We start from the raw sequence: 25,951 nt of genomic DNA, 5'->3' as shown, positions 1-25,951 counted from the left end.
GCAGAAAACATGGCTATGGCGGAAACAGTTATATTAAAATTGGTTCAGCAAGAAGTGTTTTTTGAACTGTTGAAGTTACTACGATCGATGTCAGGCAAGCGACATAGTTTGTCCAACCTGGCTCCGTTCATCGGAGAAGATGGCCTCATACGAGTTGGAGGTCGCCTGAAATATTCGGCGATACCATATGATGGTAAACATCAAGTGCTAATTCCGGAGAAGCACCACGTGACAGTGATATTAATAAGGAAGCTACACGAAGAGAATCATCACGTCGGTCAAGGAGGAATGCTGGCCATCGTACGAGAGCGTTATTGGCCAGTGAAGGTGAAAACGATCATCAAGCAAGTGATATCAATGTGTCAAATCTGTGGAAGATGCAATCCAGCCATAGGAAGTCAGTTCATGGGAGATATTCCGGAATCCCGCCAGTGTTTTCAAAGGTTGGGATTGATTACGCTGGACCCTTTATGTTGAAGCTAGGAGGAAGAAGTCCAAAGCTCTACAAGGCATATGTGGTAGTTTTCGTGTGTATGGTGGTGAAGGCTATTCATTTTGAAGTTGTCTCGAATCTCTCTACGGACAATTTCATCGCTGCATTGCATCAGTTCGTTGGCAGACGAGGTCTGCCAGTGATATATTTTCGGACGACGGAACAGCATTCGTAGGTACCAAACACGAACTGGTGGCACTACAGCACTTGTTTGAAGATCAGCAACATCAGCAGTAAAAGGCATTTGCTGGCACTTCATGCCACCGAGAAGTTTTCATTTCGGAGGTATTTGGGAAGCTGGTGTTTAATCTATGAAATACCATCTCAAACTAGTTAAAAGAAACTGGCATTTGAAGTGTTGACAAGATTCTTGGTGCAAACAGAGGCGATACTGAATTCGCGAACATTGATACCAGTATCCGATGATCCCAACGGCATATCGTTTTCGGAGCCGGCATAACATGGCGAGAAGTTGGGTCGACTGAGAAGATGGCAACACATTCAATTGATGCAACAGCATTTTTGGTCCCGATGGTCCAACAAATTTCTGATGCATCAATTGCAAACCCGACACAAGTGGAACAGCGGTGTGAAGCAGGTCGATTTTGGCGCTTCACTTCTGCTACTGGACGAAAATCTGCCCCCTCAGAAATGGAGACGAGGGCGGTTTATTGTAGCTCATCCTGGTGACGACGAAGTAGTACGAGTGGTGACTGTTCGAACTACGACTGGAGAGTAGAGTACAAAAGGCCAATAACGAAGGCTGCATTCCTTCCATCTGTTGAGCCAGAGGCCTCAACGGGGGGCAAATGTTAGAGGAAAAATGAACAATGTACAATAATTTTATAGAGTTTTAATAATTGGAGCGCCGTAAATTATTTGAGCGATAAATTCATGCTGCAGAGCACCGCAAGTTTTTGACATGAGCTTTCTTGGGTAGATTTTTATTCGCGCGCCAAGTTGAAAGCTCGCTAGATAGAGTGGAGGGAAACGGGAAGTACAGTACCCGAAAATAGGCAATGTGAACGCAAAGCATATTGCAACAGAAAACAGTCCACTAGAAGACTTTGAAGAGTGCGGTTCTCGCGAAGTAAATTCGAATGTTAAGTTAGTTAATAAAATGTTTGTTTGTTGAAGACTAATACACGCGTTTTCATTGTGCCACATAATCACTTCCGCCAAAAAATTCAAATTCCTGAGCTATACGATTAACAATAGAATTAAACGAAACACAACTTTATTTCAATGATGCAAACAGGCCGCGATTTTATTTTTCGAACTGCTGTCATGGCTACTGCATAAACATGTTCGGGCTGTGAAATTACGCATACGACCCACACTTATTGCCAAAGTTCAATGCATATAGGAATGTTATCTTTCGATGATATAATTCGGCGATGTGTGTGTGGCAGCACGATGAATTTTTGTTTGCTGAAGATGGTATACCATACTGTTAGACGCAGTACCATACCTGATATACTTTTGTCATGTTCTAGTGAGGTTTACTTCCCAATTTCGTTCTAATTTGGAAAACAAGAAATGGTAGAGAAACATCATGCTGTATGTTTACCGCCTGTATTATTAGTGATTTATAATAGGGTATAGTATGCGTTCTCAATAAACATAAAGTTCCAGCATAAATGGACAATAACATGAGTTGTAACAATATCATTTATTTCATGTGAATAATATCCACCAATCTACAAACGGTTTTTAAATATGCGGGTATACATCGACTTTTGAATAAAGTTATACTTAATTCAAAATATGCCATTCCCAATATTTGTAGTTTTCTCTGTGTGTTTACATCTGTTTTCATCATTTACCGACTGAATTTTCCCAAATTAATCGTAGGTCTCGCTCGATTTCGAATATCTATGATATATAAGACACGATGCCGGTGAAATCCATATCTTAAAGCATCTATTTTGCCCAGGAGCATTGAATTGTTAAATAACAATGTTCTTACCTCTCATTTGTTCCAAAACAGGGTTTAATTTCAAAACATTGAATGTTTAAGTGGCGGATGTTTATTATTATAAATATAATCATGAAAAAACTATGTTAAAATACATTAATCGTGTTTATAATAAGAAATTTAATAGAAAAAAAATCACTGTACGCTCAATTTTGTCACATCTAATAGGCGAATTTTGAGATTATTTTCAAATAAATGAACTTTAGAGAAAAAATTTCAACCATTTTATGTACGCATACATTGAAAGAAGGGATGAATATTGAAATGCATTAAAAACAACCGAGCCAACAATTAAATTTCCTTTGGAATTTTCGAATATATTCATCTAATCCATGGTGTACGCTCAATTTTGAGAGTGACTGTAGTATGGTATCCAGGGAAGCTACGACTGGACCTACGACTACGCTTGCTCTACCAAAATAAAACCAAAACACATCAGGCGGTCTGCTTTATTCACTCTGCTTTCAAGTTGCTGGGATGGAGGAGAGAAAGTAGCAAAGCCTCCCATGCAGTGTATCAGAGTTCCATTCTCATAGCGGACTTAATTTTTCTAATGCCGAAAAGATTTTTCTAACAGCGTGTGGTAACAACACTCATTGTTAGGTTACCAAGTGATTTGCCTCGCTCAGTTGTCTCCCATTGAAGATCTTTAAACTATTAATCAACGAACGCAAAATTTCAACGATCTAGGAAGCTTCAACGATGAAGCATCAAGTTGGCATGAATTTAGCCGATTTTTACTCATGATCTGATTTTTTCAATACCTGATTCTAAGGCACTAAACGATTTTAAAAATTTATTACTTGTGTCACACGGTAACAAAGAGACGTGGTTTCCGAGTTCGGAATTCCCTGTCTTGCCAAATAAAGGGAATTCTGAACTCAAAAGCTCCCTCTATTACCGTGTGAATACCTAAGTAAATAGGTAAAATACAGTAGCTGTTCGATAACTGCAAAACGTTTACTTTTCAGTTAACGAAAGTCGTTCGATAACTGCAACGCATTCTAGACGTCAAACGGTTGTCAATCGACATCAGATGCAATAAAAGTGCATAAATGTGCAGCGCTATGCAGCTCTGTCATTAAGTTTGACATCAGTTTGAAGTTTAGCGGTCCCATAACTGGAAAACTGTTGCAACTATCGAATTGCAGTTAAAAAGCATTGCAGTTAAATGACTTGCAGTTATCGAACGTCTACTATACCATGGTACAAGAATCTTGAAATGAGCACCATACCAATTATTGTGTTTATCAAAGATATGGCCCGTTTACATATTCGCTAGTTCTAGCGCTCAATGCGCTATCCGACAATACTAGCGCGATATTAGCACAAAGTAAACAGGAATTGTCATCTGCTAATAGTGTCTACAGTGCTAATTTTGCGCTTGTATTGTCGGACAGTGCATTGTCCGCTAGAATTAGCGAATATGTAAACGGGTCAATTGTCTTGGAATAATTTTCTTGTCCTCTTGTACCATGGTACAAGTACCACAGGTGTGTTCTTATGGTCTGTCTCATTTGAAGAATTAAACTTAAAAGTGACATTTCAATAATTATCGAATAACCCTGCTCGCAGAGCAAGATTACTATTGACAGATATCGAATCATTTCGTATCGATGTCTTATTGGAATTGCTGGCACCAGCCATTCTTATGACCGGCAATCTAATTTTCGAACTGTCACTTTTAAGTTTAATTCTTCCAAATGAGACAGACCCTTAAGACACACTGTCATGTCCCTAATGGCTCGTTTACATATAGGCTAGTTCTAGCGGACAATGCACTGTCCGACAATACTAGCTCGATATTAGCATAATGTAAACACTATTAGCACATGACAATTCCTGTTTACATTGTGCTAATATCGCGCTAGTATTGTCGGATAGTGCATTGTCCACCAGAACTAGCGAATATGTAAACGGGCCATTAGTCTTAAGATCTGTCCTCGCTCATAATTGTTTTCGCTAATAAGCGTTTACATTGTGCTAATATCGCGCTAGTATTGTGGGATAGTGCATTATCCGCTAATACTAGCGAATATGTAAACGGCCATAAATAACAGATGATTAAGTTCAGTAGTGGCATCCCTCCCCAGGGTTGCCACATATACAGATTTTTCTGTATTTTACAGATTTCTGAGGTAAGGTTGTGATAAAGAATCTGTATATACAGATATACAGATTTTTGTCAAATTTACAGATTTTACAGATTTCTTGAGGATTTTAGTACCAAAAATTATTGTAAATTACTTTTATCCTACTCTTAAATGATCCTATAAGATCTGTATTTTTCTGTATTTTTAATTTGGAATTTAGTTAATCTCAAAATGGCGTTTAATATATTAAACGCCATTTTGAGATTAACTAAATTCCAATTTGAAAATACAGAACATATGGTCTCTGGTAGATTATGCTCTTAATTGGCAATTCAATGATTTTGAAATTCGATCAGAATATGATCCGGAAAATGTTCAGATTATATTTTAATACATGTGGTTTCGGAAAACGTTCTAAAAATAATACTAAAGAATCAGGTCTAACTATCATTGATCATATCTGAAATGCTTTGAAACAGTTTATTGTAGTGGTAGCAATGAGGTTATTTAAAAATATTAAGAAATTAAAGTTAAGCTAAATTCAATATTATTTTAATGTTATACATCTTCGCATATCACAAATTCTTGAACATGCGATGTAACCAAGTTATGAAAGCTCAGTGCGTATTGCTGACAATTCCAAAATATAGGCAATTATATTGCAACTAATGAACTTGAAGGCATTAATGGTAAGACATGGCAACAAGGTATGAATGGCAAGAATGGAGTGTTAACTCATCACTAATGGACCATGTCTCATATGTCCATAAATATGAGTAAAAGGGTAAGAATGTTTCGAATTTTTTGGCCGATGTGTTGGAACGCATCAAAGGTGGGACGTACACCTAGGCGGAGACTACCATAGCGTAGTGCCCATTCCTGGACCAGGACCTACAGGAGTAGGTCCAAGCGGCGGAGGACCTACAGGAGTAGGTCCGTGTTCCCGGTGGCATTGGTAGGCAGCGGGTAAGCGGGTGGCACCGCCCCTGCTGGTCGAAATGTCGCCGGAGGTAGCAGTTCCCGATGACAATTAAGTCAGAGAGCGGGTAGAACTGCACTCTACTTAAATTGTCGTTCGGAGGTAGCAGCATTAGCTCCGATGAGGAGCTTTGGTTAGTCAGGTCGTGACATTTATCAGTGCTTCTTTTCAGTGTGGCTGAAGATAAGTCCAATAAAGTTGTTGTGCATATGGCTATAATGGATCCTTAACATATGTTATTATTAAATGATCAATTATTAAACCTAGAGATAGCAAGCATAGTTGCTTGTATTCCTTTTTTTTGTAATCCTTGGAAAGAAATGTGCAAAAAAATTGCTAAATATTGACATGTCTGACATGTCTTCCAAAACTAACTTTATTAAAGACGACTTTAATTAGGTTCAGATGGATACAGATTTTCAATACAGATTTTTTGGCTTGAGATACAGATATAAAGATTTTCTGGGGAAAAAATACAGATTTAAATGTGGCAACCCTGTCCCTCCCTGGTGTCAGTAGATTGACCGAGTGTCCGAGTGAGTGTGTCGATTTGCTTGCGCTGGCATCGTATTTTTTTTTTTTTTTTCTTGCTCCGTATTTTGAGCTTTTAAACCAAGTGCGTTTTACTGTGAAAACTATGCATTTACCTACCAGTAACACAAATACTCTTCTAATTTAGAAAACTGTTGATAAATCGGTCAAATGACAATCAAAATCGAAAATTTTAGATGCATTTTTTTCATTACGCATTTGTGAGTGAGTGGGTAACGTCTGAGTTATCGGCGATAGAAGTGACAACAGAACGTCCGTGAGTGCCTTGTTTACGTCGAAAACGAAAATAATATCAGCCGAATGATCTTTCCAACGAGAGGTTGCTAAATAATTCGAAAAACATTGATACTATCCCTGATTGGTAGAATTCTAGTGGAAACTTAAGTATTCAACAATTACAAGCCTTGGTTCGTATGAAATGAGCCACTCGAGGGCCAACTACGAGGTACGTCTATATTTTGTTTTTCAGTTTCGACCTTTGAATCAATTTGATTGTCTCTCCCATATCAAGCATTTGCTGTAATTAAGACAATATTGTAGTTGCAAAACGTTTCATCGTTTTGAGAAAAAAATGTGTTTAACGCTTCAAGCAAATGATTGATGATGTGAATGAAAATTGTATTCTTCTACCTTGTTTCATTTTTGTAGGTTGTTCGAACTAGTCGAGTGATTTATAGAGAAAGTGAGGTAAAGATCATGTCTTCTTGTCTTCTCTGTATGTACTTATAATTTTTTGTTTTTAAACTTACAGCCAGACTCCCGTTCCCGGAGCCGTGATCGAAAGTATCGACATGAAGCACGTGACGAAGGTTATCGGTAAGCTGAAAGACTAGCCATCAATATGTCATAAATCAGCAATTGACCATAATGTTGTGACATTATATGTATTTGTTCCAGATACAGTTCGTCCCGCGGTGAAGGAAGCCATTACACAAGAGCCAGTTCCGGCGGAAGCTACGGTCGCCGTGGCTCGCAGCGACCGCACGGTCACGAATCTCACTCGCATTACAGCGGTGGTGGTGCTGCTGCTGCCCTAGAGGAGTACGATGAAAGTAAGAACGTCCTGGCCGTCTTCAATTTGAGTATTTATACCACCGAATCCGAACTGTACGACGTGTTTATCAAGTTCGGCCCACTGAAGAAGGCAACCGTAGTGATCGATGCTAAGGTAGGCTTTGATCCAGGATAGTGTGTAGTAGAAGAAGACGAAAATTGCCAGAATAATGTTCGTAAAATTACGTGCTGGTAGCTTTGTCGAAGATATCGGAAAAGTTCTGCCCGATTTGTGTTCTGGTTACAGAAGCATCGATCGATGTCGAGAGATTTCAGGAAGAAATGTGGGAAGATTACAACATTTCTTTAAAGGCTCTCTCGGACAATGCCATTTTTCTGGTGCGACAGAAAAAAAATATTCGGATTTTTTAAATTGAACCAAGTTGTGATCAAGAAGATATGTTTTTAGTACTTTGATGTGGGTTTCATAAAGAGGGAAACAGTTGAAAATGCTATAGAAGAAATCAAAGAAGAAATTTGTAATGATGTTTTGTGGGAGAAGATATGACCATTTGAAAAAGTTTGAACAGGTTGGGTTTCACTTCACAGAAGAGTCTTTTTTCGGAGAAGCAGTTCAAGGAAGACGAAAGATGAAATGCAAGAGATATGAAGGTGTCACAAAGAAAATAGAAGAATCCTGGCAAACTCAATACGAAGGAAAAAGAGGTTCTGCCTAGAAGAAAGAAGATTAGAAGGTGTTGCAAAAATCGAGAACAAAATCGATTTAGAAAATGCGAAAAAAAACAACGGAGATCCAAGTGAATCTATTGCTGAAAAAGCGTCACTATCGTCACTATGGAATTGAGCAGTCTGCCAACAGGCGACCAATTGACACTTAGAAGCTATGATGAGGCCAGATGAAGATCCTAGAAGAGAAGATTGGCTGCGTCAGCTCCTAAAGCTTGTTAGTGAATTTTAACAATTAACACCTGCTGAGAAGATGGAATGAGACAGACAGAATATACGAATCAATAGAAGATTGTGAACCCAAATGGATGTGTATCTCTGTGATACTATGTGATGAAGATGTTTGTCTAAGTTGTGTGTAAAGTGGTCGTGAATCGGATACCCGATTCAAACGATGGATATTATTATCAGGTGGCATAATCGTGAAATAATCTGAAACAAGTCAGTACAATACCAGAGTCTCAGGATTTGGCATCAATTGGAAAGGAAGAAAACTGGATCACAAGCTCTTGACGACTAGTACTATGAGTCACCTGCGCGATTTCACATTGGTTGATCTCCCAACGTTTGGATACTCTGACATGTAGCAGCCGAAACCAGGATATGCTCTGGCAGCATTCAAAGATGGCCGGCGTTCTTCCACCATGAAAATGTTTCAACCGTTCGCAATGATTTAACGAAGGGTGTCCCACGAAGGAAGTAAGTAGTATATTTTGCCGCAGCCTGTTTTCAGCGTACACTATTGAAAAGTGTCGCAAATTAGCTTTAAAAATGAATGGGTCGGTTAGAATAACGTCTTCATAAAATAAACCTGCTACATACAAATATTTCCAAATAGGAGTGAAAAACAGATTTATATAATGGTGTTATTTTGCTTTTTAGCTGTTGTAAGACTAATAATGGATAATTAAGATAATTCTAGAAGAATTTGTCTCAGAATGGGATACCTAAATGAAAAAAAAAACTTCTTATTTCAATTTTTCCAAGATTTTTTTTTTAATTTTGATAAATTTATCCGATTTTATAACGACAAGACATGAAGGAAATCCATTCAGCCACTTTGAAGTTATGCTGATACGATTTCATTTTTATATATTTACTGTATATTTCAATATTCCAATCTCAGGATCTTGCATCGGTTGAACTCCAGGACCTTTGCAAACATATTCGTCAGTTGATCTTGAGTTCATTCTTTGGCATGGGCATAAAATTATGCTTGATGTCAATTTCGTCTGTTGAATCTTCGCCATACGAATGCAATTTATATTTGTTCTTATAAATTGTGACGGATCTAGTCGATTCAAGAAGATCGTCTAGTATTCTTTAGCGTTCGATTCGTTTTATTCCGTGGGTCAGTGAACGGTTCGTGGAATTGTTTAGCCTATACGCAAACATCGCAAAAATCGATCTTACAAGTTTTGTCATTCATTCCTTCCAGCTTTTTCCGGGCATGACCTTCAAACCGCGTTGTCCTACTGCCGGAGCCACTCCGGTGAGAACTTTAGTGCCTTACTTGACCTGTGCAACTGTTTCATGGAGTACAACATCGTGCCGCCTCGAGAATGTTTTGTTTTTGTGTTTTCTTATACTGTCATTCGGCAATTGCACTTCGGAGTTATCGCTAAAACACTGTTGGAGAACAAATCAACGAATGTCGAATGAAATTTATCAGATTTGGACAGCAATGTTGAAACTAGATTCTTTCACAAACATTGCTGCTATTTCCGATGTTGAACCAATCAAAAGGTAGTCCATCCTTGGACGTTGAAATCTGAAATAATTTTTTTATGCTAACGCTACCGAAAAACTGTAGTTCTAGACTTCATGTAGCTTAAACTTCTTCCAAATCACTTTTCTACGAATCTTCTAAATTTCATGCGACTTCCGTTGATGTTTTTCCAAGGAGGGAACTGAAGGTTCGGAAAATTCTCGCCTAGTTGCACCTAAAATATCCTTTACCTCTGCGAAGCCTAACTATGTTTAGGTTATGTATCATTCATTCTTACGTGATTGTCAAGTCACTTCCACGTGAAAAGTATGGTGGATGATAACCACGTTTGTTTTCAGGTAAATCTGTCGTGAAGATTGTTTACAATGCTGGTTTTCCGTAAATGCCGAAGCTGCAATCACACTAACACAATCTCACTTAAGTTGTTTACGAGTACATACAAACATATTCACCAAGATTTTTAGTAAAAGTTACGTGAATTTCAGGTGAACATTACCAACGTCACGTAACAATCGTCGTTCGTTCACAGGGCTGGTAGCAAGTCACTTTTTAGTGACTTGGTCACTATTTTGAGCCTAGTCACTAAAAAGTCACTATTTGCATCCAAAAGTCACTAAAGTCACTATTTTTCGGAAAATGGTCACTAAAGTCACTATTTTCGCACCACCGTTTGCAAAAAAAAGTTCAAAATAAAAATCATATGTACCTACCATTATCATCAACCAAATCAAATGTAAATCTGTTAGCAAAAAATATAAAGTTTGAGAAATTGCTCCAAGGCCGTCTTATGAAAGGCAGAGTGGGTTCGAACCATGGACTTCGGGATCGAGAGGCCTGTATACAGACCACACAGCAAAGCTTGGGTTTACGTTTAGGCAACTCCTTTTATAAAGCGCAGGATTGTTACGACTACGCGGATTTCGCGATTTTCGCGGTTTTTGCTGTTTTCGCGGATTTACATAACGGTTTTGAGGCTTCGCGCGGATTTAGTTTTGGGTGGAAATTTAATAAATAAGGAGCGTAGGCTTTTGTTTTCGATAGCAAAATGTCGTTGAGAAGGGACTCCACATTTGATGTCTATGCTTACCCAATTTTTTTTGGATATTTCCAAGCCATTATTGAATGCATTATACTCTTGAGCACTCGTTTAACAAGCATTATAAGGGTAAGAACTTCACTTGCTGTCATTTTTCATCGTTTCTGAATATCAATTTATTCTCACGTCAAATTTGACATAATCCCGAGATATTTCTTAGTTTCTGATTGATTACCTCTCTACGACGAACCACGCAGCATTATATTGCGGCGTAGCACCACACTAGAATTCGGAAGTCGGGACTTCCGAACCGAACTTGCTTCCGAAGTTTTATCTGTCAAACTAATTGATGTGTTGTTTAGCGCATTATTAGGCGAATCCAGCGTACTACTTCCTATGTAAGTTGCCGGTATCTGGAGAAAAATCCAGCTTCGTTATAAAAAGCTTCCTAACTTTGTTTCTCTTGGAGGAACTTTCACTGTAATTTCTGTAAAAAATCTTTGTGTAAAATTCCGTAAAAATTCCGCCTTGAATTTGGTAAATAATTTTCGGAAGGTTTTACTTAGGAATTCACTAAACAATATCTACAAGAATTTCCAAAAGGATTTCTACCGGAATTCATGAAAAAATCCGCTTGTAATTGAAGAAGATTTTTTTCCAGGGATTCGCGGAGAAGTTTTTACAATAATTGACGTGCAGCTCCCGCAGAAATTCTTGAAAGACAGCAGGAATGTCTACAAATTTGTGGTATGAAAGAATTTCCGGAAGTTTTTGTGCTGAACAGTGTTGTAAAATGTCATTTGCATTCGTTTGTAGAATTTTCCCAGATTTTTTTCCAGAAGGTAGCTATCAATTCATGATGTATGACGAACTTATAGCGCTTAAATGTGCCTACAACTTTGTCAACAAGACATTGCTGTAAATATGTAATCTGGGGCGTGGGAGGCAAAATGTCATTCAAATGACATTATGTCAAATGACACGTGACATTTTGGAGAGTTTTCACTCTCCAGCCTAAGATCTTATATTTAGAGCAATGTACCCTTGGACAAAATTATAGCCGTACTCAAGCGTTATGAGTACATCTTAAATTATGCAATAAATTTGGCCTCTAAAGAAAGTTATGAACAAATTAGTCAAATGACATGCAGATGACATTTTACAAGCCTGGTGCTGACATTCGCCATCGGATTTCTGTAGGAATTTCCGTTTGAACTCCTGGAGAAAGCTTTCACAAGTTCCGGAGATGAGCTAGCCTCGGGCTGAAAGTCTCCTAAATAAAGACAAAAAAAAAAAGCTTTCACAAGAATTTTCCGCACAATTTCTGAAAAAAATCCTAGAAATTTCCACAAGGTTTACCACAAAAAAACAACTTCCGCTGAAATTTCGGAAAAAAAAATTCAGAGCAATTTCTGCATCAAATTCAAGATTTTGGATCACATTTTACGAAACTTGAAACTTAGGCGTGGTAAAATTCATGTTATAAATGAGTTCTGGTTAATGTTTTTAATAAAACCGAGATCAGGGTCTCGAAAAAACTGTCTTGCAGCTGAATCATTGGGAATATATTTTGACGAGACAATATTTTTTGAACGGTAGTAAAAGACAGCGCAAAATTTGTTATATTTCATTCTGCCTTTTTTCATACACAAACTGCAGTTTCACGAAAAACTTCGAGCTCATGTTAAACTTCATTACCACAATGCTGTAGAACTTGCTTTACCCGTGGCGTTGACTAAATAACATTACGTGGTGTGTTACGGAATAAGGTTTACCATGGTCATATTGCTAGCTTCTGGATGTCCCAACTTATACCTTCCTCAATATCCAACTTCGTGGTATTTATGATGGTGTCGCCAAGTCGGTTGTCCCCTGCTAAGATCCATCCTCTCCCTAGTTACGGTGAAGATGCACAAGGCCAGAAGTAGTAATCCTCATGCTATTGTCTTTTCTTGATTTCTGATAGCATTCTAATAAGGATTTAAAAAAAAACATGATATCCCTAGTTTCCGATCTACTACGAGTTACACAGTGACAATACGAATGCACCTCAGCTCATACAAAAGTCACTATTTGGTCACTTTTTCTGCTTCTGAAAGTCACTATTTGGTCATTTTTTCGTCATCGTTGGTCACTAAGTCACTATTTTGAACGGCGTTTATCGCTACCAGCCCTGTTCGTTCAAGACAGTTCAGTTACGTGATTTTTCACGTGAATATGACGTGATGATTATTTAGAGTGTATTAGTAATCTTAATAATAGGGTAAAAGGCCCCATAGTAAAATTTGATGCATAAAAAGAACGAGAAAAAGAATAATATTTTTTAGCCGGTTCATTTATTTGGTAGGCTCAGTCGTGTTTGACACTTTGCGGAGCCGCAATTCCAGGGGTGGTAGCAAGTCACTTTTTAGTGTCTTGGTCACTATTTTGAGCCTAGTCACTAAAAAGTCACTATTTGCATCCAAAAGTCACTAAAGTCACTATTTTCGCACCACCGTTTGTAAAAAAAAGTTCAAGATAAAAATCATTTGTGCCATCCATTTTTTTGTCACGTCAATTTTCACATAATTCCGAGATATTTCTTCACGTGAAAAAATTTAATGTTGTTTATTACTAATATTTCTAATACTTTTTTGCCAAAGCAGGCGCTTAATGACATGTATAAGAAAAAACTTATACATCGCATTAGTCACATACAATCGGAAACTTATACTTTTCATTAACTTATGAGTGTTATTAGCTTTTTGATATGGGATCATTCATTAGGTGGCATAATGAAGAGTATAAGTATTTTTGAAGGGTTTTTTGCAATAACATGTAAGGTTATTTTTTTTTTCGTGTTGGTTTCTGATTGATTAACCCCTCTACGACGAACCACACAGCATGATATTGTCGGCGTAGCACCACATTAGAATTCGGACATTGGGACTTCTGAACCGAACTTTCTTCCGAAGTTTTATCTGTCAAAACAATTAGCGCATCTTTAGGCGAATCCAGCGCACTACTTCCTAAGTCGGGTAAGTTGCCTGTATCTAGAGAAAAACCCACCTTCGTTATAAAAAGCTTCCTAACTTTGTTTCTCTTAGAGGAACTTTCACTGTAATTTCTGTAGCGATGACCACATAAATCTTTATGTCAAATTCCGTAAAAAATCCCCCTTGAATTTGGGAAATAATTTTCGGAAGGTTTTCCTAGTAATTGACGTGCAGTTTCAGCGGGAATTCCTGAAAGACAGCAGAAATGTCTACACAATATTCTGCCTTGAATTTATGTTATGAAAGAATTTCCGGAAGTTTCTGTGCTGTCATTCGCCATCGGATTTCTGTTGGAATTTCCGTTTGAACTCCTGGAGAAAGATTTCACAAGGATTGCACGATTTCTGAAAAAAAATCCTAGAAATTTTCACAAGGTTTTCCACAGAAAATCAACTTCCGCTGAAATTTCTGAAAAAAATTCAGAGTTTTCTAAAGCAATTTCTGCATCAAATTCAAGATTCTGGATCTCATTTTACGAAATTTGAAACTTAGGAAACTTAGGTTCGGTGAAATTCATGTTATATATGAGTTAATGTTTTCAATGAAACCGAGATCAGGGTATCGAAAAAACAAATGGCAAATGGACTCTATATGTATTTAAATTTGTTTCAATTAAAAATGTTATTTTTAATTATTAAAAATCGTATTTCAAAAATGTCATCATAGTTTTGGATTCTTTAAGTTTTTTTTAACAATTTTTCCTTGTAATGATTCATAAGCTTTGTGATTCCAAATAATTCTCTGTCTAGTTGGGGGAAAGACGGCTTTGGCAGGTTTGGTTCTATTATTGTCAGGGGGGTTTTTGTCGACCAAATTTTATGAAATTTGGCCACAATATTCTTTGATATGCAAAGAATGTTTAGGCCAAATTTGAGCATAGTCAGTCATGAAAAACCCCTGCCAATAATAGAACAAAACCTGCCAAAGCCGTCATTCCCCCCAATTGATTAGATCATTTTATTTCTTTTTTTGCCGAAAAACCGTGTTAATTTTTCAACGTGCCAAAACGAATGTCTTTTGTCTTCTCTTGATTTCTGATAGCATTCTAATAAGGATTTGAAAAAGAAACATGATATCCCTAGTTTCCGATCTACTACGAGTTACTCAGTAACAATACGAATGCATCTCAGCTCCTGGTTAGTACTTCATACAAAAGTCACTATTTGGTCACTTTTTCTGCTTCTGAAAGTCACTATTTGATCACTTTTTTCGTCATCGTTGGTCACTAAGTCACTATTTTGAACGGCATTTATCGCTACCAGCCCTGCAATTCTCAAGTATGATATGTTTACATGGTACATATATCATCTTATCTTAACAGTTAGTTGGGAGGGGACTTAGACCATAATACTCGTGGTCACTCAAGGTTAAAAATTACTTAATACAGGACGGACGGGGTAGGGATTTGGGTTTAGGTTATTTCATCCGGCCGTTTGACGTTGAAAACAGTTTTGCGTGGCGTCGTGCTCGATTTTGGTTCGTCAGGGAGCATCTTCCGGATGGCCAGAACGTCGTGGTACAGAGAAATAGAATCGGACAAGAAGAAAAACTGAGAAAGAGAAGAATATAGGCATTAAACTTTCATGTCAGCCAAGCAATGGAAGGCATAGATGCCCTCCATATATATCACATCGTGATCTCCCAAAACACCTCTTATATCCCGGAAGGGTTGTTTACCTCGGGCCACAAGGATATCCAATAGTTGCTCTCTGAATGCATCATTTTCCAAGCAATACCAAACTACGTGATCGATGTCATCGTAACCGGCTCCGCACCTACATAGGTTGCTATCGACCAGGTTTATTCTGTAGAGATGTGTGTATAGTAAATAGTGATTGGACATAAGTCTCGACATCGTGCGAATGAAGTCCTCACCTCTAAAGATGATCTGGTATTCCTTGAATAGCATGTTTCATGGACAGATCGCTTTAAAGGAGTGACTCCAGCAACCTCCAGGCTCATGTTATGCGTTGAATGCATACAGCCAAGTGCAATACGCAAACAACGATATTGAATTCGTTCCAGTTTAATTAGGTGGCACTCAGCTGCTGAGAGGAAGCAGAAAGAGCCGTACTCTAAAACAGAGAGAATAGTCGTTTTATATAGTTTGATGAGGTCTTCCTTTTTCGGCATTTCTCTAACAAATAATAAATATGGGTTTTCCAGGTACACTTGAAATCAAACCAGACCCCAAGGTATTTAAAGATTGGTTGATGTCATCTTTCAACAGCTTTAGTTTCAGTTGAGCTGGGTACCGCTTCTTAGTAAACACTACCAATTGAGTTTTTTGCGGAAAGAACTCGATCCCTAAATGTCTGGCCCAAACAGTCAGATTATTTAGGGTACTTTGCAATGGTCCTTGCAAGACAGCTGCACATAGACCTCTTAGAGACACCACGACATCATCTGCAAGTTGTCTAAGCGTGCATTGTCCACCCAAACAATTGTCAATATTTTTAACATAGAAAGGGAAAGCGACTTGAACATGAACCTTGGGAAAGGCCCATATAGCTATTTCTGGAAGTTGTCAGAATGCCGAGAGTAAAGTTCATATGTTTTACTGACAACAAATTGTACAAGAAATTATTCAAAATAACGGGTAATCTTTCTTTCTTTCTTCTTGGCATTACATCCCCACACTGGGACAGAGCCGCCTCGCAGCTTAGTGTTCATTAAGCACTTCTACAGTTTTTAACTGCGAGGTTTCTTAGCCAGGTTACCATTTTTGCATTCGTATATCATGAGGCTAGCACGATGATACTTTTATGCCCAGGGAAGTCGAGACAATTTCCAATCCGAAAATTGCCTAGACCGGCACCGGGAATCGAACCCAGGCACCCTCAGCATGGTCTTGCTTTGTAGCCGCGCGTCTTACCGCACGGCTAAGGAGGGCCCCAACGGGTAATCCACTACTGTGCAGATTTTCCGACAGTACTTCTATGAAAACTGAATCAAAGGCGCCCCGAATATCCAAGAAAACTGAAGTCAGTTGCTTCTTGTGCGCATAGGACAGCTGTATATCTGAAGAGAGCAACGCTAGACAATCATTTGTTCCTTTACCTTTCCGAAAACCGAACTGAGTATTTGACAGTAATGCATTTTGCTCGACCCAATGGTCAATTCTTGAAAGGATCATTTTTTCCCATAATTTCCTCATGCATGATAGCATGGCAATCGGTCGGTATGAATTGTAATTAGACGCTGGTTTCCCAGGATTTTGAATAGCTATTATTTTGACCTGTCGTGATTCAGGTGGCACGATGTTGTACTCCATGAAACAGTTGTACAGGTCAAGTAATCGTCTTTTTGCGATATATGGGAGGTTTTTAAGAAGATTAAATTTGATATTATCGCATCCCGGAGAAGAATTGTTTGATGAAAGAAGAGACATAGATAGTTCAAGCATTGAGAATGGTCCATCCAAAGAACCGGGATCAAGCGTTGATTCTTGAAATAGCGGTTCAACTGGTACGGAATCTGGACAAACCTTTTTTGCGAAGTTGAATATCCATCGATTGAAGTATTCTTCACTCTCGTTGGTGGAAATGCGGTTCCGCATGTTGCGGGTCGTTTTCCAAAGTGTTGTCACAGATAACAGATATTGAGGCTGGCATCCGATACGTGTGTAAATATCCGCAACCGTTAATTCAAATGTATTTTAAAATCTGTTATCTGTGGTGTTGTCATTGAGGTTTCTCGTGCTAGTCCCTCGACAAAACATCGCCAGTAGCTACGTGTTTTAGCCTTAAGAAGATTGTTGAGCTTTCTTTCAAGCCTCAAATACTCTTCGAAAAGCTCAGACCTACCGTGTTTACGGAAAGCCTTGAAGGCATCATATTTCTCGGAAAACAACTTAGATGTACTTGGAACGCGTCGTTTCTGAGCTTCTAGTGCGCTTTTATTAATCAATTCGGTAAGGAATCGGTACACATCCAGTGGAGAAAGAATATCAGTTGATTCAATACCAATTTTTACCGCCGATGCTAATTTAAGCCAATCAATGTTTTTCGTGAGGTCAAAAGGAACATTAACTGGCACTGATCGTTGATAGCCGCTTTTGATTGTGGTGACTATCGGCATGTGATCACTACCATGGGAATCTTGGACTACCCTCCACGTGCAATCTAATGATAGTGAATTAGAGCATAAAGACAGATCTATTCCACTTTTTTGACCTTGAGTCCTATTCGAGCTACTTCACCTGTTACTTCTGCTCAGAGACATTCCTTGACTGATGTTTCTTTGTAACATCAGTTTTAGGCAATGGCGGGAATGTCTTACTGCAACATGGGGCAAAAGTAGCGGTATAGACAGGCTGCTTCGGAATTTTGAATAATCCCCCATTACCATCAGATTTCGGCAAGCTTGTAGAGATGATTTTTGTTTTCTTACGGCGCAATCCCGGGGAAGACAGTTTCTTCCTCTTTTCGGGTACGTGTACCTCCGTAGAGTCATCCATATCGGCTACGTCAGAGTCCGATTCGTCTATGGAAATGACATCATAAAAATCACTTACTTGAAGGGCAGCTGAAATAGCAGCCGTTTCGTTGGCAGTTGCGGATGTGTCTTGCGACTTCACCATTTCTGCATACGACTGCTTGGAGTGCTGTACCAACGAACGCTTCACCTTTTGGGTGCGCTTTTTGTCCTTTGTCCGTGCCACAATAAGCGCACTTTGTAGCTCTCCTCCCTATGCTTTTCGAAACATTTGCCACAACGGGGCTTGTTGTCGCAAAACTCGGCAGTGTGCCTCAACTGTTTGCAGTTGGTACAATTAAAAACCCTGGGTACAAAAAGACGCACCGGAAACAACATATTTTCGATATCTACATATTTTGGGAGTATCGAACCGGCAAACGTTACCCGTAGCGAACCTGACTTAGAATATACTTTTTTACCATCTACCATAGCTGCTGAATGCAATTCCTTGCAATTCAGAATGTCCACGGTAGATTCCAAAGCATTCTTCAAACGACCTTTTCCTGCAAGTACTTCCTTGCAATTCAGGCTCGCTGCGTTGATGACGCCTTCAATTTCGACATCCCGCGAGGGCACATCAACCAAATATTCTACACTATACAGTTGGTCTTTTGCGATAGCATTTGCATCCTGATATGTAGATGCAGTTACACGTAGTTTGTTAATCTGATGGAAGTCAGTTTCCGGAAAACGTCGCGTCAAGTTACGTTTGATTCCTAGAAAATCTAGGCTTTTCATTTTCTGCCGAAAGCAAACAACCGCATGCAAATAGCGAGTAGATACTTAGCCGTTTTGTTGCTGCCTTTGTAGGTACCTACGACCGTTGTCGTACGTGGATGGACGATGCTCTGTCCGAATACTGATATTCACGGCGCTGTAATGATTAGTAAATGGCAAAGTAAGCTTAAAAAAGCGTCGGACTCGGTTCGATGCGACACAGGGAATGAAAAAGAATAAGTTTTATACATTTTTTTTGTTTTTATGCATAAAAGTTAATCATTTGTGAATAAAAGATAGTCATAATTCTAGACCAACATTTGAAGATGGTGTAACAGCCAAAATTTATTCCTTCTGATTCTTCGTCTACACATATATATCTACATATGTGGACAACGAATCAGAAGGAATAAATTTTGGCTGTTACGCCCTTTTCAAATGTTGATCTAGAATTGTGCATTATATTTATTTCTTTTTTGTGTAGTCTCATTCTCCCACGAAAGAGCGTACTTTGAAGTCATAATTGAATACATTATAGTAAAAAAAAAGCATAATTTAAAGTCTTTTGTGTGTAAACTTTTTTAGCAGTGTAGAGATTTCAACATTGATTTCCTCGGTTCATCAGTTTTTAAGTATCGCCCTTATAAAATGTTGATGCCGGAATATTGTTCTCATCTCATGGACCATTTGCACCATAGTGGTTCTTAAGACCTTTGTTTGGCGCCATTAACGATCATGCTGAATGTTTTGAATTGCTTTAATTAGTTATCGTTGTTTAAAAATGTATATGTTTTCGACGCCATTTGGCAGTGCCATTTAGCATAACGATTTAAATGTCTAAATGCCATTTGGCATAAAGACCATTTGGCATAATATGTTTTGGGTACCTCGAGGCCGTTTGGCATAACGACCATTTGGCATAATGCCCACAACAACCATTTTAGGAAGTATGTATTTGCCCGGAATAAGGAAAACAGTAGATGATCCCTTCTTCAAAAGAACGCAATAATAAGTAAGGTGAAGAGTGTAATGATTTCTTCAAAAGAATAAATGATTCCTTCTTTAAAAGTACGCATTTGCCCGGAATAAAGCAATAAAGTAGATGACTCTTCCTTTAACAATTTGCATTTGCTTGAAATAAGTCAAAAGAGTAGATGGTTCCTTCAAACGTACGCATTGGCCCGGAATATGGCAAAATAGTAGGTGACCCGTTTTCTTTTTTAAATTATGCATTTACCCGGAATAAGTCAGAAGAGTTATTTAAAAGTATGCATTCGCCCGAAAAAAGTTACAAGGGTAGATGACCCCTTCTTCAAAAGTATGCATTTTCCTGGAAGAAGGCAGAAGACTTGATGACTTATTCTTCAAAAGAACGCATTTGCCCGGAAAAAGTTGAAGCGTATATGATTTCTTTTCTACGCGTACGATCGGAATAATCAAATGAGCATTCCATCTTTTAAAGCACACAGTTTCTCCTTATAACTTGAAAGAACATTCGCATTTGCTTGAAAGAATTCTACAGAGGATGGCAATCCTCCATTCGAAGCACATATTTGCCCGTGAAATGGCAAGAGTAAATGACTTACTTGATGGGCTACAGCTCTTCGATGAACCTACGCCGAATGGAGTATCCTTCTCCACTGGACTCGATCCTGGGCCAATCGCTTCCAGTCGCCCTGAACATTGAGCGCCCTCAGGTCCTCTTCAACTGCAAAAAGCCATCGTGTACGCGGCCTTCCACGAAGCCTGCGGCCTCTTCCGGGTTCTCTACTAAATATTATCTTCGCTTGTCGTTCTTCCGGCATACGAACAACGTGACCAGCCCACCGTAGTCTGCCGTGTTGTATAAGCTTAATAATATCCAGCCCTTTATACACCTGGTACAATTCGTGATTCATGCGACGCCGCCAGATACCGTTCTCCTGTTTACCGCCGAGTATTGTCCGCAGCACCTTACGCTCAAACACTCCGAGAGCTCTCCGATCAGCCTCCTTTAACGTCCATGTCTCATGGCCGTATAAAGCCACCGGAAGAATCAGAGTAGTATACAGCGCGAGTTTTGTTTTCGTTTGCAGACTACGGGACTTAAGCTGGTTACGAAGTCCGTAATAAGCCCTATTTGCAGCTGCAATACGCCTTTTCACCTCGCGGGTAACATCATTATCGCACGTCACTAATGTTCCAAGATACACAAATTCTTCTACCACTTCAAATTTTTCACCATCCAGCACTATTTCGCTACCACCACCACTAATGAACCCACGTTGATTGCCAGCGACCATGTACTTCGTTTTGCTGGTATTGATCGTGAGTCCAATCCTCGCTGTCTCCCTCTTAAAAGGCGCAAAAGCCTCTTCCACGGCGCGGCGATCAATTCCGATAATATCGATATCGTCCGCAAATCCCAGGAGCATATGCGATTTTGTGATAATGGTACCGCTTCTTTGCACACCAGCTCTCCTAATCGCTCCCTCGAGCGCTATATTGAACAGTAGGTTCGAGAGTGCATCACCCTGCTTTAATCCATCTAAGGTAACAAATGACGTCGATATTTCATCCGCAACCCTTACACTTGATTTCGATCCGTCCAACGTTATACGAATCAGCCGTATCAGTTTCGCCGGAAAACCATGTTCAAGCATAATTTGCCATAATTCATTCCGTTTCACTGAATCGTACGCCGCCTTGAAATCAATAAACAGATGATGTGTCTGCAAGTTGTACTCCCGGAATTTATCAAGGATTTGTCTCAGGGTAAACATTTGATCCGTCGTTGATCGGCCCTCACGAAAACCTGCTTGGTATTCGCCGACGAAGGACTCTTCAAGCGGTCTCAATCTGTTGAACAGAATACGGGACATAATTTTGTACGCCGAATTAAGGAGGGTTATTCCTCGGTAATTGGCGCACTCCAGTCTGTGCCCTTTCTTAAAGAGAGGGCAAATGAGGCCGTCCAACCAGCTAGCAGGAATTTCCTCGTCTTCCCATATTTTCGACATAATATGGTGCAGAACTTCATAAAGCTGCTCACTGCCATGTTTGAGAAGTTCAGCCGGGAGCTGATCCTTCCCCGCAGCCTTATTGTTTTTCAGCTCTTTGACAGCTTTTTTAACCTCATCTTGTGTAGGTGACTCCACAGCTTGTCCATCGTCGCTAATATTTATTCTGTTCACCGATGCACCGTCACTTCCTCCATTCAACAAAGTCTCGAAGTGTTGCTTCCACCTGGCAGCCACTTCAGTTTTATCTGTCAGCAAATTCCCTTGTTGGTCGTTGCACATGACGGGAGATGACGCTGTCTTTCTCCGCACGCCATTGACAGACTCATAAAACCTCCGCATATCGTTCTGCTCCATTTTTTCCTGCGCCTCACTAATAATTTGTTCTTCGTACTCTTTTTTCTTCCTGCGGTGGGTTCGTTTTTCGGCTGCTCTTGCTTCCTTGTACCGATCTCTATTCGATCGGGTACCTGACACCAACATCCGGCTTCTGGCAACGTTCTTCTCGTCTGTCACTCTCTGGCACTCCACATCGAACCATCCCGTCCTGGGTCGCCTCTGTGCAGTGCCTACCACTTCTCGTGCTGTTGTGCTCACCGCTCCATGGATCGACTCCCATAGATCGTTGATGTTGTCGCTAACGTTGATTGCACTTATCCGTTCGTCGAGCTTCTGGCGGTACTCAGCCGATACTCCTTCCGCCGACAATCGCTGGATATTGTAACGCATCGTTCGCTGTGATCTTTCGTTCGATACAGTTGACAACCGTGATCGAATTTTACTGACAACGAGGTAGTCAATGTTCGGACCTCTGAATGTCCGCACATCGATAACATCCGAGAAATGGCGCCCATCCACCAGAACATGGTCTATCTGGTTGCAAGTTTCACCATTTGGGTGTCTCCAGGTGTGCTTTCGGATGTTCTTTCGTGCGAAGTAGGTGCTACTGATGGCCATCCCTCTGGCAGCAGCAAAATTTACTAGCCGTAGGCCGTTGTCATTGGTAGCGGAGTGAAGGCTCTCCCTACCGATTATGGGACGGAAAAAGTCCTCTCTACCGACCTGAGCGTTAGCGTCTCCGATAACAATTTTCACGTCATGCTTTAGGCTTTATCAAGACATTCATAAAACGTGTCCTTCACGTCGTCGGATTTATCGTTTGTCGGTGCGTACACGTTGATTAGGCTGTAATTGAAGAATTTGCCCCGTATCCTCAACACACAGATTCGTTCGCTAATGGGTTTCCACCTCATCACTCGCTTCATCTGCTTGCCCATCACTACGAAACCAACTCCATGCTCTGCTTTTTCACCGCCGCTGTGATAGATGTTATACTTGAATGCAGTATTGGTCGGGTCCACGGCTCCGGAATTCACGTTCTCCGGATCTAGGCCATCGGACTTCTTGAATAGCAGCCACGTTCACTCCAACCTTCTGCAGTTCACGAGCCAGAAGGCTCACTCGTCCAGGTTCATTTAGGGTCCTGACATTCCAGGTACCGAGTTTCCAATCATAGTCCTTATTTCGTTGCCGGGTCGGTTGCCAAAAATAACTTTCTCTTTTTCTTCTATCTCCATTTTTCGTGGTATTTGAGAGGCTTCAGTAAGCTACCTTACCGGGGTCGCGTTACCTACATCGCGATGATGGGGCTGCCACCTTAGGTATAGCTGACGCGATACAGCATTTCGTTAATCAGCCGCTGGGTACCAGGCAGACGCTGTTTGAGCCGCACCTCCTGGTGAACAGACGCTCGAGGCGTACCTTCTCACTCTAGCTGATGTCAGAAGGACAACAGTGCCCAGGCTACACTACCAGCTAAGTACACAACCCTTAGCTGGCGGTCTTTTGTCATCGGACGACCCGTGGAAGCGTGAGATAGGGACTTGTGGGGACCAGAGCTCTGTTGGGCGCTCATTCCTTGGTGTCAACCCATCATTTTGCAGCCCAAGAGTAAATGACTACTTCCTTCAAAAATCACATTTGTCAGGAACGAGGCAAATTAGTAAATTATTTCTTCATTAGAATCAAGAATTTACCCGGAATTAGGTGAAAAAGTAAATTACTCCTTTAAAACACGCATATGGCCTGGACAAGACAGGAAGACAGATGATTCTGATACAGCACGCGTCTGCCTAAAACAAATTATAATTCTTTTAATTTTTATGCCAAATGGTCTTTATCCTAAATGGCCCCTGGCTATTCAACTCGTTATACCAAATGGCCTTATGCCATATGGGGTTAATGAAAAAAAATCATTTTTTTTTTCAAATGCCATTATTTCATTAAAAGCCTAAAAATTTTATTTTTATACTATAAAATTATTGGCAATAAACCTATCTATCTATGTGTAATTTAATATTGTAAATAAAAACAATATGAAATTGGGAAACATATTTTAGCTCTTTTAGTGGAATGTCTTCAACTGTCTAAGACGAGTTTAGTGCTTTCCATTTAATTCGATGTCTAGTCAAGTACGATACACTGGAGACGACCTCACAGTTGAGGTCGAAATACGTATCTGAAAAGATAACAAAACGTAGTGGAATTAAATGGAAAGTACAAAACTCGTCTTAGACAGTTGAATATTAATTGTAGAATTCAAATGTGACCCTTTATGTCCCGCTGTTTGACCCATCACATCTCGGTATTTTTTTATTGACAGGAAAATTTTACTTTTACTTTAATAACTCGAAATGAAATAAAAAGTGGATTTTTTTTATTTCATGCTCTTGGCATACAGATTATGAGCAAGATATTTTTTTATAAATCATTGATGAAAAGTTTAATTAAATTGTTTTTGTTCTGAGGTATTGAGGGTTCGCCTTAGCCGACCCATCTTGCCCCATCCTACCATACCTTTGAGAAAATTCACGTTAGATGCCTGCCGTCATACAATATAATAGTCTGGCGGTAAATTTCGAACAGCTTTCCGAGACTGGGAGCTAGCGTCTGTATCTTGGTTGTGGTGGGTATATTCTATAGGAAACCAGCCACTTCCTTCAATTAGATTCAAAGCCAAATTCACTGAAACAAAATATATGAATTCGTTAACAAATTGTTTACAGTAGATCAAACTCATCTATTGTGTTTACCCTATTTCACAGACTGGCCGGTCCCGCGGGTTCGGTTTCGTTTATTTCGAGAGCACTGAGGACGCCAAGGTAGCGCACACCCAGGCCAACGGCATCGAAATAGGCGACCGGCAGATTCGCGTTGACTTTTCAGCAACGGAAAAGCCCCATGATCCCACGCCGGGCGTGTATTACGGCAAGGTGAGCTACCCGAAAGGAGGTGGAGGGGGTGGCTACAGGGGTGCACCTGCGATGGGCCCACCGGCCCCGGTGGCTAGTAATATGGCAGCACCCGGTGGCTACTATCACTGTCGGGCATGTGAGATTGAAGCTCGCGAAAGAGAACGGTGGGAGCGTGATGCACGACGATATGGAAACGGGTAAGTTTGTTCAACGTAGACTATTATAATAGGCGTCATGAGTCACAAATTATAAAAATTGCTTACTGAAATATGCTGTGAGTCATTCTGTTAAAAAATAAACCTCTTGTAACAGCAGAAGCCACTACTACCAGGCGGCAGCACCGGAACATCCGCGTGGCCGTGACCGATCGGCTATGTCCCGGTCCCGAAGTGACTACTATCGGGGTGGTGCTGGAATTCGCTGACATTGGGTACCGATGGCTGCCATTGCCACTGCGCCTCCTCTGCACGGTGGTTATCCGGCAGCGATGCTGATGTAAACCCGTAAATAATGTCACACTTTCAAACGAAGGCCAATTTCCATAACCGTATGAATTCCTCTGCAGCTTAGGGACGGAGGGAAATTTAATAAATTGAACTAACGATATTTATTGTAACATGAATGTAGATGCGCGTGTATGTGATGCACAACTTCAGATTTAAACAGAACATAAATGATGAATGAATATTATACAAACTTAAGTCAACCGATAACATGTAGCAATGCATTGATGAATAATTTAGCACATAGTAATAGATAACATTTGGGTGGTACAGTTTGAATATGGGCCATTTAAATTAGAAAACAGTCCATAAACAGAAATAGGTACAACTCATGAATAAAAACTTTAAACGTATTGAAAATAAA

General features: G+C 39.9%; 1 protein-coding gene across 1 annotated transcript; it reads left to right on the top strand.

The window, feature by feature from the left end:
* The first annotated feature begins 9 nt into the window (after positions 1–9).
* On the top strand, positions 10–25,951 carry LOC134209143 (transformer-2 protein homolog alpha-like). The gene is made up of 6 exons (XM_062685124.1): positions 10–348; positions 6,744–6,782; positions 6,847–6,911; positions 6,993–7,263; positions 24,935–25,281; positions 25,400–25,951. Exons 1-6 carry the CDS (start codon positions 10–12, stop codon positions 25,506–25,508), a joined length of 1,170 nt encoding a protein of 389 aa, XP_062541108.1. The 3' UTR covers positions 25,509–25,951.

The sequence above is a fragment of the Armigeres subalbatus genome, chromosome 2 (assembly GCF_024139115.2).
Source record: "Armigeres subalbatus isolate Guangzhou_Male chromosome 2, GZ_Asu_2, whole genome shotgun sequence".
Lineage (NCBI taxonomy): Eukaryota > Metazoa > Arthropoda > Insecta > Diptera > Culicidae > Armigeres > Armigeres subalbatus.
The sequence above is the reverse complement of the archived record's forward strand: the minus strand, read 5'-3'. Positions and strand labels throughout refer to the sequence as shown.

Coding starts and splice junctions, on each gene's coding strand:
- LOC134209143 (XM_062685124.1), top strand. CDS start 10: ATGGCTATGGCGGAAACAGTTATATTAAAATTGGTTCAGCAAGAAGTG. Junction 349..6,743: donor TGAAAACGATCATCAAGCAA/GTGATATCAATG, acceptor TCATTTTTGTAG/GTTGTTCGAACTAGTCGAGT. Junction 7,264..24,934: donor CCGTAGTGATCGATGCTAAG/GTAGGCTTTGAT, acceptor CCTATTTCACAG/ACTGGCCGGTCCCGCGGGTT.